The sequence below is a fragment of the Prionailurus bengalensis genome, chromosome D1, assembly GCF_016509475.1.
Source record: "Prionailurus bengalensis isolate Pbe53 chromosome D1, Fcat_Pben_1.1_paternal_pri, whole genome shotgun sequence".
Lineage (NCBI taxonomy): Eukaryota > Metazoa > Chordata > Mammalia > Carnivora > Felidae > Prionailurus > Prionailurus bengalensis.
Window position 1 is genome coordinate 23,003,728 of NC_057346.1, and position 18,857 is coordinate 23,022,584.

The 18,857-nt window shown below is 39.5% G+C and overlaps 1 protein-coding gene across 4 annotated transcripts in view; it reads right to left on the reverse strand.

Moving 5' to 3' along the window:
* CDON (cell adhesion associated, oncogene regulated) overlaps positions 1-18,857 on the reverse strand; it is a 104,466-nt gene that overhangs the window by 56,477 nt on the left and 29,132 nt on the right. For all 4 annotated transcript variants that reach the window (XM_043579757.1, XM_043579756.1, XM_043579759.1 and 1 more), the window contains exons 2-7: positions 11,705-11,832; positions 9,032-9,304; positions 7,653-7,799; positions 6,661-6,804; positions 5,429-5,716; positions 3,880-4,149 (exon numbers count right to left, since the gene is read on the reverse strand). In XM_043579757.1, coding sequence (XP_043435692.1) covers positions 3,880-4,149; positions 5,429-5,716; positions 6,661-6,804; positions 7,653-7,799; positions 9,032-9,304; positions 11,705-11,783 — 1,201 coding nt within the window. In that variant the 5' untranslated portion in view covers positions 11,784-11,832. The remainder of the gene's footprint in view (positions 1-3,879; positions 4,150-5,428; positions 5,717-6,660; positions 6,805-7,652; positions 7,800-9,031; positions 9,305-11,704; positions 11,833-18,857) is intronic.

Genomic DNA, 18,857 nt, shown 5'->3' on the forward strand with positions numbered 1-18,857 from the left:
CGTGGGGCTCGAACTCACGGACTGCGAGATCATGACGTGAGCCAAAGTCAGACGCTTAACCGACCGAGCCACCCAGGCGCCTCTTTTCTTTTCATTTTTAATGGTATCCTTTATTAATAAGGATGTTCTAATTTCAATGTAGTCATATCAATCTTTAAAAAAAAAAAATTAGCCTAAAATGTTAAGTTATATCCAATCAGATAGATGTCTCCTGCATTTTCTTCAAAAACTCTGCCATCTTGCCTTGCACAGATAGGTCTTTAATCCACTGGTAATTTGTCTTTATACACATTACAAGTTAGAGATTTCATTTCTTTTTCTCCATTTTGATGAGCAATTATCCCACATCCACACTTGAAATGGATGTCCTCCTCTTGGTAATCTGCAATGCCACCTAAGTCAAATCCTTAGGTGCAAATGTCTTCTTGGTGGGTCTTTGTCTTGTTTCAATAGCCTATCTGTTCCTGCACCAATACAATATATCTTAGTTACCACAGATTTTTATATATGTTCTAATACCTGTAAAAATAAGTCCCTGTGTTTTTCTTCTTCTTTCAGCATGCCTTAACTATTCTTGGGCCTTTGGTCCTGCATATAAATCCCAGAATCAGTTTGTCAACATCCTCAAAATATCCAAATAAGATTTTAATTGGAATTGCATGAAGTTACAGAAAGTTTCTGGAAAGACCTGACAACTGTGTAATACTGAATTTCGGTATGTACCAACTGGTATATCTTTCTAGGATATACCTTGGTCTTTTTAAGTGTTGCTAATATTAAAAGGTGACTTTTAAATTATATTTTCTGCCTGTTGTTGGCTATAGTGGTTAATTTTATGTATCAACTTGATTGGACGAAAGGATGTCCACATAACTGGGTGGGTCTGCAAGAGTGCTTCCAGAAGAGATTAGCATTTGAATTGGTGAACAGAGTATAGCAGATGGCGCTGCCCAACGCGGGTGAGCAACATCCAATCTGCTGAGCACTCTGTAGAGCAAAAATGCAGAGTAAAGGTGAATTCTTTCTCTCTGCTTAAGCTGATCCACCTTCTCCTGCCCTCGAACACTGGACATCAGCGCTTCTGGTTCTCCAGCTTTTGGACTTTGCTCAAGACTTAAACCAACAGGCTCTCCACCACCCCACAAATGAATTACACTATTGGTTTTCCTCCTTCTCCAGTGTATAGAGGTTAGACTATGGGACTTCCCAACCCCCATAATCATGTGAGCCGATTCCTATTATAAACCACCTCTTATTTATATCTTATATATCCTACTGGGTTTGTTTCTCTGGAGAAGCATGACTAATGCACTGGTATATAGAAAGACAGTGATTCTTCTTTGTTGGTCTTCATCCAGATACCTTGCTAAGTGCCTTTATTATTTCTAATAATTTGCCAGCAAATTGAGAATTCTCTGTATTGGCAATCACGGCAGTTATGGGTTTGATTTTTTTCTTTCCTATCTTTATATATTTTATTTTGTTTACATATTTTTTTGTCATTCTGTGCTGATCAGAGTCTCCAGTATGATGGCAAATAAAAGATTTTAAATTTTTTTTTTTTTTTTTACTGTTTATTTATTCTTGAGAGAGAGAGACAGAGTGTGAGCAGGAAGGGGCAGAGAGAGAGGGTGACACAGAATCCAAAGCAGGCTCCAGGCTCTAAGCTGTCAGCACAGAGCCTGAGGTGGGGCCTGAATCCACGAATGGTGAGATCATGACCTGAGCCAAAGTTGGACACTTAACCAACTGAGCCACCCAGGTGCCCCAATAAAAGAGATTTTAAAGAGAATGCTTCCAACATTTCACCATAAAAGTGACGTTTCCTGTAAGTTTTTGTTAGATACTCTTTATCATATTAAGAAAATTCCCTTTTATTTCTATTTTTCTAAGTGTGTCTAACATGGATACTGAATTGTGTCAAATGTTTTCCTGCCTCTATTCAATCATGATGAATGACACTTTAAATTTTCTGACTGATTCCTGGGCTGACTCCTTAGTTAAGATGTATTTCCTTTTTTAAATATTGATGGCTTGCTAATATTTTCATAAGATTTTTGTATCTATGTTCATAAATGACATTGGCGTTTGGTTTTCCTTTCTTATGCCATTCCTTTGTGATTTTAGAATCAAAATCATAAGGACTGGAGAGTTCCCAGTTTTTACTTTTCTCCGGAAGAGTTTGTGTAATATTTGGAATGGTCTGTTACTTGAAATTTCGTAGACCTCTCGATAAAACCTATATGGCCTGGTGTTTTCTCTGTGGGAAGATTTTAAACCCCTAATCAGTTTCCTTCATGAGTACAGGACTACATAGGCTTTTTAATTTCTTTTAAGTCATCCTTACTAAGTCGTATTTTTCCTAAGAATTTGTCTATTCCCTAGGACATTGTAAACTGTTGACATAAAGTTTATCACAATATATCTTTATCTTTTATTTTATCTTTACCTTTATTTATTATTTTTAATCTCTACAAGACTTGTACTTTTTATTCTTAAAACTGTTTATTTGTATTTTGCCACAAAGGTAGGTCCATTTTATTAGATTTGCAAAGAACCAACTTTTTTCTTTACTGAACCTCTCCATTTTATCTTCATTTTCTATTCAATTGATTTCTGCCCTTTAGTATCTCTTTTCCTCTGCTTCCTTATTTTCAGTCTTACTAGTTTTCTTTTATAAGCATTTAAGGCTATACAGTCCCATGTAAATTCCATTTTTACTACATCCCACACAATTCAATCTGTGGCATTTTCACATTGCACTGTAGTTTTTTCTCTGTTATTGAGAAGCATAATTTTACATTTCCAAATACATGCCAGTAAAAAATGACTTTTACTATTAACTTCTAAAATAATTGCACCAAGGTCAGAGAACTGGTCTGTATCACACTGTTTCTTTGACACTTGAAATATTTATAACTCATAGGCAAAAGATTAATATCCCTAATGTAGAATTCCTACCAATCCACAAGAAAAATGACCAACAATCTAATTTTTAAAATGGACAAAAGACAATGAACAGTCAATACATAGGAAAACAAATTCAAATGACTCATAAACATATGATAGGAAGCCCAACTTCACTCATAGTAATATAAATACAGACCAAAAGGTATTTTTTTTTTAAACTATCAGATGGGCAAAGATTTAACACCTTGCCCTGGTGAGGATATGAGGAGACAGGCAGATACACATTGCTGTGAATAAAAACCAGTAACAATTTTGCAGAGCAACTCAGTGATATCTACCAAAATTACCAAACAAAGATGCTTTCATTTAGCAAATTCATTTCCAGAAATCTATTCTATAGATATTTACACCTGTGCAAAATAATCTATGCAGAGGGACATTCATTATAGAACTCCTTAATAAGCAGTCATTTGAAAAAGAATGAAAACACTGTTTAATGAACCATCTGGGAAGATATCAAAGATATGGTAAATAAAAAACTCAAACTGAGGAATACTACCTCCATTTACGGGGGGAAAAAAGACGTTATTAAGTGCACACAGACACATTGTGTGTGACTGTATATATACACACAAGGATATTAAAGACACTGATAAAACTGGTTAGTTCTAAAGGCAATATGGCTGGCCAGGGAATAGAAATGAGAGACTTTCACCATATGCCTTTTAAACTATAGTATCTTTTGAAAAAAATAATTAAAAAAAAATTTTTTTTTAATGAAGTTAATCAAATAATATTGCCTCTTCATGGAAATGCCCATCTGCAACTAGAAAGGAACATGGAAAATAGGCATAGTTCCTTTATGGTAACGGAATTATGTTCTCTAGTGAAAATGATTTAATTTTTAACCAAAACAAAAGCCTATCTGTAAAGTAAAACTTCCTATGATTTCTGGACCCAAAAGCCTACCTTTTTCAATTTCAAGTCTCCCAGTAGACTGTATGAATCCAATCCCATTATCTGCTACACACTGATACAGCCCAGAATCTTCCATGGTAACACCACTGATTTTCAGTCTGTTTCCTACAGTTAGATGTCGTGGGGAAGGATGAACAGGTTGTGCGTTATGAAACCAGGTACGGTTTGGAGTTGGGTTCCCATGAATCTCACAAGTAAATTGTACTGTGGCACCCAGAGAGACTGTCTGGTCCTGAAGTCCTTTAGAAATTGAAGCATTTTCTAAAAATAAAACATATAAATTAAACTCTAGCCCTTAAGAGGTACTTTTTAAATTATCACACAAGACACATAAAATCTCTCTACCAATAACTAGTTGAAATCAAATTGCATTGTTTACTCACATTCTCCTACCTGCTATGGTCATCAAGACAAAATTAGAAATGTATTTGAACTTCCTTCTAATCAAATAAACCATATGTTACTAACATTTCATAGTCTCTTTTTCTAGATCTTCCCACCCACTTATCTCTCTCTCTCTCTCTCTCTCTCTCTGTCTCTCTCTCTCTCTCTCTCTCACACACACACACACACACACACACATCTTGGGCTCCCTGAGCATTTGTTGCAGGTGATTTGTTTGAAATAAGTAGTTTCCCATGACTTCACACTAAACAAGAGCCAAAAGAAGAATGTTTATTCACAGGTTAAATTCTTTTTATGGTCAATTCTGCCATTAGGCTAGATGTTATACTGGGCAGAAAACTTCCTTTACTATCCATGAAGCCACTTTTCCCTAGACCGAGTAAATCATTTAGCAACATTGGTAACATATGCCCAAATTATATGATTATGCATATTAACTTAGACCTGATTATCACGTCACTTTAAATCTAATTTGCCGTACACTTATTTAATTCCAGGGTTACCTATGTTGCAAATAAACACATGCAGAAGGTTTACAGCAACAATATTTACTATGAAACCACTTACAACCTATTTTTTTCTGGCTTTCATGAAAATCTGTTTTGATAAAGGAAAACATTTTCCGGTGCTAGACATGACAGTGAGACAGGGAACTGGAAAAAAAAGGAAGGAAAAGCTTTGAGATAAAGAGTGTATACACAGCAATGTGGGTGGAAATAATGCAAATAATACAGTGAAAGCATTCCTTAAGGGAAAATAAAATGAAATAGATTTCTTTTTGAGGTGACCTTTTCTAGTCAGTACTGTTAGGTACTCCTACTAGGTCCAACACACTGACATGGCCCAGAATCTTCCACATCATCAGGAAGGAAGAACAAGCTTTGTGTTGTATAACCAGGTTGGGGGGGAGGTTCCCATAAACATCCCAAGTGAACTGTTCTGTGCCACCAAGATATACTGCTGAAATCAGCAGTCCTTTAAAAAAAAAAACAAAAAACGAAGCTTCTTGTGACATCATATGTGAAGACGTTATTTACATGTCATTTATAGTTCCCAAATAGATCTTCCATTCAAACATCAGTTAGACCAGAAAAATAGCCTGACCCGAAAAGCAATTTAAGAAGTAACGTCTTACCAAGCACATTAACCATGTAAGTCACATGTTTTACGTCTCCAGACTTGTTTCCCACTATACAAGAATAGTTTCCAGAGTCCACCGGGTCAATGCTGTCTGTGGCAAGATGGGAATGCAACCTTCGCCAGTTGCTTCCCGGCACAGCGTCCTGACCGTCCTTCAGCCAGTGCACTTGAGAAACTGGGACCCCACTCACCACACACTCCAGGGTGACGGGGCTATGAGAAAGCACAGCTAGTGCCTGTGAAAAGGTGGGGTGAAGAATGTGAAAATCGTCTGAAGAAGGGCCTGGAAAAAGAAGGGAACAAAAAAATGTCATTATTAAACATCCACTTCCAATCTCTTCCTTACCAAATCTGCAAGCTTTCTCATCTTCCCATTTATTCTTCTTTATGCCACAAGGTCCTACATGGTAGCTTAATCCATTTGTAGTGGAGAATTAAAATGAAAACACTTTGTGGCCCCTTAGGGCTATCTCTGCATTAGCAGTTTAGATATGTAGAATTTTTGACCAGTCCAGAAACCACCACTTCGTTGTGCTTTGACCACTGGTTCTGAGTTCAGCTACCGTAATCTCAAAATCAGCTATGACTACTGTCAGCTGAAAGAGGACAGCTATTAATTTTTCATAATTCAGTTAGCCACCAATTTGATTACCACTGTTATAAAGTTATATTGTCTCTATTATTTATTTTTATTTGAGCAAAGGGTCAAGTTCTCTGTCTGGTTTCCACTCTGTCATCCTGACCAAAATTCTCTTCTAAAAATTCATTATCGCGGCGGGGGTGGAGGGTAGGGGCCGGGGAGGCACCTGGGTGGCTCAGTCGGTTCAGCATCCAACTTTGGCTCAGGTCATGATCTCACAGTTCATGAGTTCAAGCCCCACATTGGGCTCTCTGCTATTAGCACAGAGCTCACTTTGGATCCTCTGCTCCCTGCCCCGCAACTCTCCTCTGGTCACACTCTCTCCCTCTCTCTCAAAATAAATAAATACATAAATATTTTTAAAAATTAATCAATGAATTAAAAATTCATTATCTTTTAAACACATGTACAGTACTATACTATAATGCATTCGTGTATTTAATTTTTTTATAAGACTTTCTTATGATAAGCAAATAGGATCTGAAAGAAAAATTCACTCTGATTTTCCAGTGCTTTCTAAAGAATGCTTCTGAGGAAGCTTCTCCGGAGGAATGCTTCTGGTTACCGTTATTCTCCCAAATACTTACGACTGACAAGAAGCTTTCGGCCAATGGGTTCAACTTTTAATTCATGAGTGACAGGATTAAAAGCTGCACACTTATATGATCCCTTGTCCTCTGAAGATACATTCAGAATCTGCAGATTCCCTGATGGAAGGATTAAGTACTTCTCTGAGGAAAGAAGGGAATGCAGTTAGGCCTCTATATGAAAGACCCCAATGAAAACAAAGGCTAGCAGTCGTGCTTTCAATTTAGACATCAGAACAGCAGCAACAATCAGAGAAAATTTATTAAATGAAAGAAAGGGGAAGTCAAGGCGGTGGGGGGAAGAGTCAACAGTTCTAGAGTAACAAAATCGAACCCATCAGAAACATCTGGCCTCAGACCATTTGTTGAGCACACTGAAAGCACAAGCATATGTAGAAAGAGATACAATGCCCACAGCCCCCACCTTGAGCAAACCTCTCCGGACAGCACTCACTGATCCGCCAGTGTCCACTCATGTCTACCCATTCATTTTTTTCTCAACAAATACACACTGGGTGCCTGTATTGATCCAGGCACAAGTGATACGATGAAGAAAGCAGACTGCAAGCCCTGCACTCAGGCAGCCAACATTCCAGTGCAGGAAATGGGGGCCGCAAAGAAAGGGATAAATAACAAACAAACAACCAGAAATCTGTCTATTACAGTGCTGTGGAAACTTTAAAAAGCAGCTAAGTAAAGGGGACACGGACCAATGGGGCATGGCATAGTATTTTACATAGAGCCATGATGAGGGAGGTCTTCTCAGAGGAAGAAATATCCGAGTGGAACCCTGAATGAATGGAGGGAATCTGGGATTGTAATCATTTCTACAGTGTAACCACTCATGCCGGTCTTCTTCTGACTTCTGAGAGTAGAGGCAATATATCTTATGCATTTTTGTAGCCACAGTCCTTAGGACACGGAGTTCAACAGTAGGTTGCTTCATGACATTTGTGCTGTGGGTACCACTGGCTTTTTGTTGAAGGTCTCACCTGTGGAATGTTTCAGCCACTTTCCCCGGATTTTATAGCGCACCTCAGCCTTGGGGTTACTATCTGGTACGTTGCAGCCAATGAAACCGGTACTTTTTTCTTCCGCTGTAATAACCTGCTTTGTTGGTGAACCAAAATCACCAAGAACTAAAATACATAAGTAAATAAGTAGAAAATTAATTGATTAATCAATGCAAATGTGAACGATCCCCAAGGAAATTTAAAAACTAGAAGCCACATCTTGCAATGCGGCCGTTTGCGGCAGCTAACCCCAGTTCACAGAGGAGCGTGATTTTTTTTATCTCAGGAAGGGGCTGGAGTAGAGGTGCCCGGTTGAGGCCTAGAGCTAAGTCATGGCACCCTTTTCCAGAAGCCAACGCTTCCAGGAGACCACAAGACAAACAAGCAAGCGGCCCTTAAAACATGGAGGAGAACCATAAAGCATAGTCATTCCCATTCTGTCAAGAGACATCCTTTTCCAATCCAGTCCCTCATGAACACCCACTTTCCCTACGCATCTTTATGCTGTTTGTCGCTACTCACACTGCAATAAAATGGCTTTCAGGAACAAACCCAATTCCTCTCACTACTAAGAGTTCACTACAGATGGAGCCTGCATGGAAGGGTTCTTTATGACCTGCAGTGCTGAAAGCATCCAGCCGCCTGCCACTAGGAGTTCAGCCTTCCCGTGTGAGTCCTGGAGCTGTCCATGGGTCAAAGCTCTACGAAAACATTTACTCTTCTCAGTTACGACAAACTCACTACTCCTGGGGGATCCAGATTTCTTCTGTAAATAGGGGTGCCCTGACAAAGACATCTTCCATTACTGGAAGCCATCACCATTTGAATGGCAGATGGCTCAAACCTACTAAGAAAACCACCACATTCCAGATTTGCCATAAGTTCAATACCCGACATTCCTTTCTCTACAGCCAGTGATTTCATTCCTCCTTCTTTAGCCTGGTTTCAATTAAATAAACTAAAATCACTCAGTGATCAAGACAAATAAAACAATTAGATGTGAGCGAGATATGGGACTGCATGAAACAACTGAGTGTCAAAGTTGACAACAGCTTTTTAGTTGCTGCTGCTATTAAAGGACTTCTAAATATTCGCAAAGAAATTCAGAATTTGCATTAGAAAACCCTCCTAACCATGTAAGAGTTACTTCCATGCCCCTGTTACACAGGAAGACAGGAGGCCAAGCTCACGGAGGTTCAAGTGCACTTCCCCCAGCTCAACAGTGAGAGTCAAGGCTGAGATGAGAACGCTATGTGTTTACTCCAAAGCCCACGCTCTTCCCTCTATTCACACATGCAAGTACCAGCATTCTAGTTTCTAGGAAAAAGCATAAATCTGAGGGATAAAATTAAACTCACCAGCAGTAGATACTGTTGCAGGGCCGCTCACAATTGCCCCGATGCTATTGTTGGCAACGCACTGGTAGGAACCCGAAAGGGAGGGATTAAGGGACAGAATAGTCAAAGTCCCCTGATGCATCTTAATCTGTTCCATGTTTCTATCCAGTCTTTTTCCATTATGCAACCATGAGATATGAGCGGTCACAGGCTTAGCAGAACAATGGAGTACTACGGGTCCACCAAGTCTCTGGACAGCGGACAGTGGCTCAGAAATAAAAGACGGTGCCAAGTCTACCAGGAAACGTTCCCCACGTGCAAAGGGGTGGGGAGAATAGGAGAGAAAGGAGGTAAGGGGAGAGAGAAGAGTACATTGAATACATTTCATCTGAATCTATGGAACCAGAGGCAATTCCGTATTTTATCCATACCTGTTACAGTTCTTAATGCTTGTACAAGTTCTAGGAACATTCTGATATGACTATTTTTGGAAGTAAAAAAGGGCAATGCGTGAAGCTAGGACTTAAGGACCAGGGTAGAACAGATGAAAAACCTTATGATGTAAATCCGACAAAATACCAATTCTTTAAGTGAGAAAAAGCAAACTGCTCTGTGTATGAAGTAGCTTCTGAGAAATGGAAGTCAAGAATCTGAGGGGCTCCTGGGCGGCTCAGTCAGTTAAGTGTCCAACTCTGGCTCAGGTCATGATCTCGCGATTCACGAGTTCAAGCCCCGCATCGTGCTCTGTGCCGACAGCTCAGAGCCTGGAGCCCGCTTCGGATTCTGTGTCTCCCTCTTTCTCTGCCCCTCCCCTGCTCACACTCTCTCTCTCTCTCTCTCTCAAAAATAATTTAAAAATATATATATGAAAAACTGAAGATAACTTGCAAAGTAAAAAGAATTCTCTCCTACATTACTAAGGACTTGATTTTAAAGAGTAAATTATTGTATAAATAGTGGCTACGGTCTTCTTTCCTGGAAAGAAAGAATAGAAAATAGAAAATAACATTCAACTTTAATAGAAAATAACATTCAACTTCTAGGAAAGCAGAAGTAGAACATTAGGAAGCCAGGGTGAAATACAGTCCACCCTTTTTTGGAGCATTGATCTTAATATTTTTATTTGGTGTTTAGAATAGTTTCATTTGTTAGACCTTTTCCTCAGCAACTTGGGGGAGAGGGTGAGTTCTTACACTAACATATCAGAACAAATCCCCCTCCACCCCCCAAAAGAATGAGGGGGACAAGAATACTGTTAATCTGGGGGAATAAAGTACTTCCAAAAAAAAAAAAAAAGACCAATAAATTCCTGACTCTACTTTCGCAGGATATTTAATTAGATACGAAGATTAAGGGAAGTGCCTCTCTTGACTAAAATCTGAGGTGGTTGTTTAGCAAAACAAAAACAGAAATAAAACCAGCGAGCCAAGATTTTTGCTTACAAATCCAATATAGTTATACAGTATTCTTAACAGAGACAACAAATATTACTTAATGAATAAACATCACTCGCATTTCTATATACTTACAAAGAAATCTCTCCACAGACCTAAAATTACTAGAGATGCATATGGGCCTGGGCTTATAAACACATTTAACATTAAACACTTTTAAGCTTTTCAGTGACCCAGAAGCAGAGAGAATCTCAGACAAGCTCAGGCGAGAAAGTGGCAGATCTGGGATTTGAACCAAGTTCTCTTGCTCCAAGACGAGCGCTGATATGTGCTGATTCTAAAATTTCTTCGGTCGTATGTAGTCAGCATTTTATTCCTGTTATAATCTCCCAAATCAGACATTTGTAACATATCCTCTTACGGAAAAGAGCAGGCTAGGACAATATTTGTTTTTAAGGCAACAAGAGGAATGAATTTATAAGGACAATGATGGGAAGGCCTGCCAGTGCCCAGAAGCACTACTAAGAGATCCTTAAATTGCTGAATTAATCAGTTTTAAGTCATTTGGCTGGGTCAAACAAATCTTAGAAACGTCTTTGGAAATCATTATTATCAGCAAAGATTTGAAGCTGAAGTCTGTTTTGTATAGGATTAGGATTAAGATGAGGAAAAGCTTCAGTTAAGACATGACCGTTCTTGGGGTGCCTGGGTGGCTCAGTCATTGGATGTCTGACTTTTTTTTTTTACTGTTTATTTATTTTGGGGAGAGACAGACACAGAGCGCAAGCAGGGAAGGGGCAGAGAGAGAGGGAGACACAGAATCCAAAGCAGGCTTTAGGCTCTGAGCTGTCAGCACAGAGCCCGATGTGGGGCTCGAACTCACGGACTGTGAGATCGTGACCTGAGCCAAAGTCGGACGTTCAACTGACTGAGCCACCCAGGCACCCTGGGTGTCCAACTCTTGATCTCAGCTCGGGGCATGATTTTGCAGTGCAGTGAGTTCAGGCCCCACACTGACAACACGAAGCCTGATTGGGGCTCTGTCTCTCCTCTCTGCCCTTCCCCCACTTGTTCGTTCTCTCTCTGTCCCTCTCAAATAAGTAAAAACTTAAACAACAACAACAACAACAAAAAGACATGACCATTCCTGGGGACTGATGACAAGCATTGAGCCATACAGAGAACTGCTGAATCGCTATATTATATACTGAAAACTAATAGAACACTGCATGGTAACTATACTGGGATTAAAATTTAAAACCTGAAAAAAACAAAAACACAACCATTCTTCAGCTCTTACCTGAATTCACGGAAGGACACAGAATCGCAAGAGTAACAACATACAGCAGTGTCTGTAAGGGCCGAGGATCTGGATGCATAGCGCCAGATTACAGAAGCAGGCAGGACAGACTTCCAGGCTTTGGCTCACTAAAAGACATCCAGGAAAAAAAAAAAGAAGAAGAAGAAGAAAGAGAGAAAGAAAAGATCATCTAAACACCCCAAAACAGCTGAAATCTTGTATCTGAGTAGTCAGGGTTGTGAGCATGATGGCTGCCGTCAATTTTGAAAGCTCTGTATAGAGTGCGGCAAATACAAGGCACTTAATGGTCCGTATCTCCCCGATTCACAAACCAATCTCCAGACACTAAATAAACATGGAAGCTCTGCTCATCCTTCCAAGGTACTAGGATGCCTCTTATTGTACAGAATCAATCATCTCAAATGAACACGTTCAACTGCCTTTAGTCCATTTGTTTGCACATTTCACAAGGATCGAAAACCCAACCCCACCAAAATGCCCCACTACCCCCTTGACAGTCCTAAAATAGACACAGTAATAACAAAATAACAGCAAACGTTTACATGGTGCTGAGTATGTGCCAGACAGCATTTCAATGTTTTGTGTATACTAATGAAATCTTCAGACAACAACCCCAGGAGATAGGTACTACTGGGTTTCTTCCCTTTTTTTCAGATGGGGGACTCAGACTCATGGATTGTTCAAACAGATTTAAGGGCAGACTTGTGTGGGGATCAAGCTTGGCATGTCTGCAGATCATCCAAAGACCACTGTGGTGAGACTAGATGGGACTAAGCCAGGAAGGGAAGAGGGAAACCAAGTAGGAGGTAATGTAATCACTCAGGAGGGAGGTGAGCACACGGTGGGGCAGACCAGTGAGTCAACTGTGGAGGTGGTGAAGAGTAACGAGATTCAGAATACATTCTAAAGGTAAAACCACCAGAATTTGCTGAAGATCTGGATATAGAGTATGATCAAAAGATGTGTCAAGGCTAACTTACTATTTGGTGTAACAGAATCAGGAACAGTTCTGTTTACTGAAGAGGGGAAGGCAGGAAAGGGGGAGACAGACTGAAGAGGAGGTTAGTCAGCCGTTCCGTTTTGGGAAGGTAAGTCTGAGATATCCATGAGGCATCCAAGTACTAGTGTCAAGTTCACAGCTGCAGACAGGAGTCTGGAGCTGTGTAGAGAAGTCAGAGCTGGAAATACAGATGCCAGAACTATTAGAGCCTTAGTGCTAGATGAGCTCTAAGGAAAGTATGACAGAGGAGAGGAGAGCCCAGGCAGAAGCCTTGGAATACTTCAACCTTTAGAAACCAAACAGACAAGGAAGCAGCAAGGGAGACTAAGAAAAGTAGCCAATGAAATAGGAAGAAATCCAGGAGAATGTTGTGTCCATGGAGAAAAATGGAAAATATTTCTAGAAGAAGGGCATGTTGCAAACGCTGCTGAAAAGTGAGACACCATCTTGAAGACACGTTGGGGCACAGGTGATACAGACAAGAGTGGTTTCAGTGGTGGGGCGACTACCATCTGATGGTGGGTTCAGGACAGAACGGGAAGGGAGGAAACGAAAAAAGCACAGAAAACTCCTTCAAGGACCTTGCTATAAAAGGCCAGCAGAGGGGTGCTGGGTGGCTCAGTTAGTTAAACATCTGACTTGATTTCCACTCAGGTCATGATCTCACAGTTCATGAGATTGAGCCCCAAGTGTCGGGCTCTGTGCTGACAGTGCAGAGCCTGCTTGGGATTCTCTCTCTCTCCCTCTCTGCCCCTTCCCTGCTCATGTATGCATGCACTCTCTCTCTTAACATACATACATACATACATACATACATACATACATACCAAAAAAAAAAAAAAACGGGCAGCAGAAAAATAAGGAGAATTGCTGTAAACACATGACAGTCAAGGGAAGGTTTGGTTTTGTGTTTTTGTAACATAAAGTATAGCATATTTAGCTAAAGCTAAAAAAAGCAAAAAACAAAAACAAAACAGCACAGGCAAGGATGAGGGTAAAAATCACTCCCATGCATTGTTGGCGGAAATATAATCAGTAAATTCTTTCTGGAGGGAATTTAGCGATATCTATCAAAAATCATTCATCTGTGCAACAAATACTTAAGGAATGCTTATTAATTACATGCCAGGCAGTATTCTAGAAGCTAGAGAGAGAACAATGTAAAAATACATGAGTAGGAACAAGTAACACAGACAAGAATGTACACCTCATCTTCTAGTGGGAATGATGGACAACAAACACGATAAATGAAATTACTAAAATTAACAATGTCTATGCCACCCTCCAGATGTGATCCATTCTCCCTCCTCCGTGCTGCCTCTACACCTTGGACATATGTCTACCATCGCACTCATCATTGTGTTCTATAATTTATCTGGTTACATAACTTTGTCGTCCTTGAAGGCAAGAATGGCCTCACGTTTAACTCTGTAAATTCTAAAACCTAGCAGAAAATAGGCACAGAACATTTTTTTTTAATGTAAGTAATACCTTAATATAATGCAATTCCCAGAAATACCTTAAAGAGTATTTAGTGAGAACTTTCATGTCATGTGAATTCCGCATATTCTAGCTATATTTTTTTCCTTTATTTATTCACGCATATATATGATTTCTTAAATCAAAAATAAAGTGTCTACTGTAGATAGGCCAGGCACTTTGTTAGATGAGGGATCCAAAGAGCGGTTACTCTGTCTGCAAATTCTCCCCGACATTCCTACTCGGCCAGGGTTGGACACAGCTTCTGTGACTATGGAACACAACAATGTAGCCAAAGAGCTACAGTAATGACATTTTAGAACTGTGAATTTTGTGTGCATATTCACTCCTGCAAAGGTTAATTCTTTTTTTTTTTTTTTAATTTTTTTCAACGTTTATTTATTTTGGGGACAGAGAGAGACAGAGCATGAACGGGGGAGGGGCAGAGAGAGAGGGAGACACAGAATTGGAAACAGGCTCCAGGCTCCGAGCCATTAGCCCAGAGCCCGACGCGGGGCTCGAACTCACGGACCGCGAGATCGCGACCTGACTGAAGTCGGACACTTAACCGACTGCGCCACCCAGGCGCCCCTGCAAAGGTTAATTCTAACCATTGGTAACACTGGGTAGAAATACAAAGGCACCTTGAGTATGACTTTAAACAAATCAAAGTGTCACAAAAAATTGAAAATTAAAAAAAATAAAAAAGAAAGCAAATAATGTCTCCCGGGATCTGCTCACTTCTCTATGGCATGCAATCCCAAATCTACAGGTTGCAAACTTAAGTGTATCTACATCACAGACTATCAGTTCATGGATTGCCTTGTACGTTTTTTCTTGCTGACCTCTTTTAAAAAGTGGGAGAGGATATTTTGGTACCACTCATTGGCGGAAGGGGCCAGCTGTGTGAAAGCTTTTTTCGGTTTATTTGAATTCTCACTTGGTTCAAGGGCAAGGACTGACACACCACTGGTGAGCAGTCAAGGCAAAGTAAACATTCAAACAACTTGTTAACAGGAGACGCTGTCCTGAAAGAATGAGGAAAAGGAGGGGTGTTCTTCCTTTTGCCAAATCTTTCCTCAACTATTTATTTATTAAAAAGCGGTGAAACAAATTCCAGAGTCAACTTTAACCCTAGCACACGATCTGCTGAGTTATTTTACAGCTGTCCTTTAAATCTTCACAGTTCATTACTACCTAAATAGTTATCCCACAGGACCATCCTTTTTTAATTCTATCTTTCTATTAGGTTACTCACAACACGCTGCCAGTTGACTTTGGAGGTTGGAAAGAACTTAGGACCATAACGTAAATATTTGTTGACTTGGTTTACATTTATCCAAGGAGAAAGCTTGCTCCGTCTGTTAGAGAACCATGGTAATGAGGACCCGGACCTGGATTCCATTGCTATAGGAGTCAGGTACCTTAAAATTACATTTAACAGCCACCAAGAGTAATGTAGGTCCAATCTCACCCACAAAGAGGGTGAGATGATGTATAAAACAGAATATATCCATTAGCACTACTGGAAAACTGCTCAATGCTATGTCACTTTCAAAAGTTCTATCTTTGTTTAAAAAAAAAGAAAACGTTTAATATTGGTCTTATACTTTTTGAACTAAGAAGGTACTGGAAAACAACTATGGCCTTTAACACATATGTCACTTTTCCTACCTACAGAAATTTACCGGGGCAAGAGACAACAGCTTTAATTTCCTCTGCACAGAAATACTTATCCTATCCTCCTCTTACCCTCTCTTCTGATCTGGAAACAGTGGGCAACAGAGAAAAGGTCCATGGTAGGATCACAACAGCCCAGTCCTCCACACATCATTTTTGCCACATCACTTGCCAAAGCCTGTCTGACCTCTTGTTCTAGCATGTATAACATTCAAATATTCTCATGCAAACATTAAAAACAGGAGCGCCTGGATGGCTCAGTCGGTTAAGCGCCCAACTCTTGGTTTCGGCTCAGGTCATGATCTCAAGGTTCATGAGTTTGAGCTCCATGTCAGGCTCTGTGATGACAGCACGGAGCCTGCTTGGGATTCTCTCTCTCCGACTCTCTCTGCCCTTCCCCCGCTCATGCTCTCTAAATAATAAATAAATAAATAAATAAATAAATAAATAAATAAATAAAACAAACTTTAAAAAATTAAAAACAGAATTCTGATTTAAATCATACTGTCATGTTTTCAGCTTCAGTGTTTTTCTCATTTAAAAATTTTTTAAAGTACCCAATGTGGTTAACATAATGCCAGACGATATTTTTAAACAAAATATTCAAGTTTTCTTCACATATTCTCCATTGAATATGCTACTTTCACAAAGTAGAAAATTGTTAACAGAAAATTTCTACAAATGCTCATTGACCAAAACAAAAAACAAAAAAACCCCAAAAACCCTACACATTCATAACAGAAAATCTGGGAAATGCATAAATGATAAACCGAAACAAGTCAACACAATTCTACCACCTTAAGAGAACACATCAATATTTTGATGCATTTCCTTCTAATCCTTTTCGTATATGTGTTTATGTACATAATTGCGGTCATAACGTGTGCAATACAGTTTTAAACCTGCTTTATCCATTTTTTATCTAATGATCATTTTTACTTGTTAAATAATTCATAAACACAATTTATAACAGTGATTGATAACTTTACTGAATAGACATACTTTAGTCACTCTCTTCTGGATAATTAGGTACATTTTCTACTTTTTATTTATTTTTTTTAATGTTTGTTTATTTTTGAGAGAGAGAGACAGAGCATGAGTAGGGGAGAGGCAGAGAGAGAGGGAGACACAGAATCCAAAGCAGGCTCCAGGCTCCAAGCTGTCAGCACAGACCCCAGCGCCAGGCTCGAACCCATGTAAGATCATGACCTGAGCCAAAGTCACATGCTTAACCGACTGAGCCACCCAGGTACCCCAGGTACATTTTTGATATGTGTGCGTACACATGTGTGTTTCCTTGCTATTACAGATAATGCTGTCATGAATCTTTGTCCGTAAATCATTAATCACTCTTCTACTTATGTCCTTAGGATAGATTTTTTAAAGTGGAATTACTGAGTCAAGGAGTATAAACATTTTTAATACTCCTAACTTATATACTGGCAAGTAGTTTTCCCCCAAAATGGCAATAATGCATAACTCTATCCCCCGTAAGCACCATCAACACAGTAGGGGGGGTAGACTCCCAGTCACCAGAGTATGATTTACATCCCAACTCTGCGGTGAACAAAGCTTGGATGTAACATATGAATTTGAGCAATTCATTAAAATATCTGTGAAGGCATAGAGCAACATTTACTGCCTAATCTTATGAGAGACTTTTAAAAATAATATTCTAAATATACATAAAACTACAAAAAAATAAAATAAAAGGAATGGATGCTGCAGGCCACATTCATCAACCTTGTTAATCTCTGAACTTTTAATTACAAAAAACACCACGGACACAAAAATCTCTGCTTTTTACCCAAAATTTATTGTAAAATAGGATACGGGTCACTGTTGTTATACTGGGTGATTTTAATTTGTAACATGCATTTCTCTAAAAATAAATTTGTGTGTGAAAACTGCTGACAGACGTTTTTTGGCAATATTTGCTGGCATTAAAAATAGTAAATTACCATTCATTTCAAAGCTTTGTTCTCCCTTCCCTACTGCTTTTCTTGTCCAAAAAGCATTTAAACACCTCTACTTCCCTAAACTACTAGAGGCAGTAAAATAATTCAAGGCATTGGATTTTTTTTTTTTAAGAGAGAGAGAGAGAGAGAGAATGCAAGCAGGGAAAAGGGACAGAAGGGGAGAGAGACAGAGAATCCCAAGCAAGGTCCATGCTAAGCACCGAGCCCAACACGGGGCTCAATCCCACGATCCTGGGATCATGACCTGAGCCCAGATCAGATGCTCAAAACACTTGAGGCACCCAGGTGCCCCAAGGCACTGGCTTTTAAACTGGATTTGTTCTTGCCTTACTATAGGGCTTTAACAAAGACATGATCAATTCCCTATGTGAAAATCTGAACTCTTGAGACTTATCCAACTCACTGGTCCCAGAAGAAATTAACATGACCATGAGGAAGTTCTTCTACCCTGATCATAACTTCAGTTACGGCCAACGTAATTCTATTATTTTCACGGCAGTTCTGAGTGGCTGATTAAGTGTCTGAGAAGATCCTCCCAAGAAAGCACCTGGTAGGACAATCTCTCCAAGGAAAAGACTATAAGCTACAAAAAAAAAAAAAAAAAGAACAGCTAGGCGGAGTGCCACCATCAAACCTACAAATCGGGACAACCCTTTCGTTCATGCTATAAAAATCGTTGGAGGACCCTCCACTTTTGCATGGGATGAGTGCTGTTCCTGGAGTCTTTGCTTGATGTTCCCAAAGAATGACTGGTATCTCCTAACTTATAAAGCTTTCTTTAAGCCTCTCCTTCACATCTACACAGAAGGCAATCTGTCTTGTATAGCAAACTACTTTAAGGCCAGGCCCAGGATTACCAGCATTTCTGTTGGCAAAAGCAAGCTAAAGGTATGCCTGGTCTTAGAATAAGAAAGGAAATACTTCCCTAACATTTACTTAACTTATTGTTCAGGTTGTGAACTTAATGCTTTTATAACCTCTTTTTAACATGCTG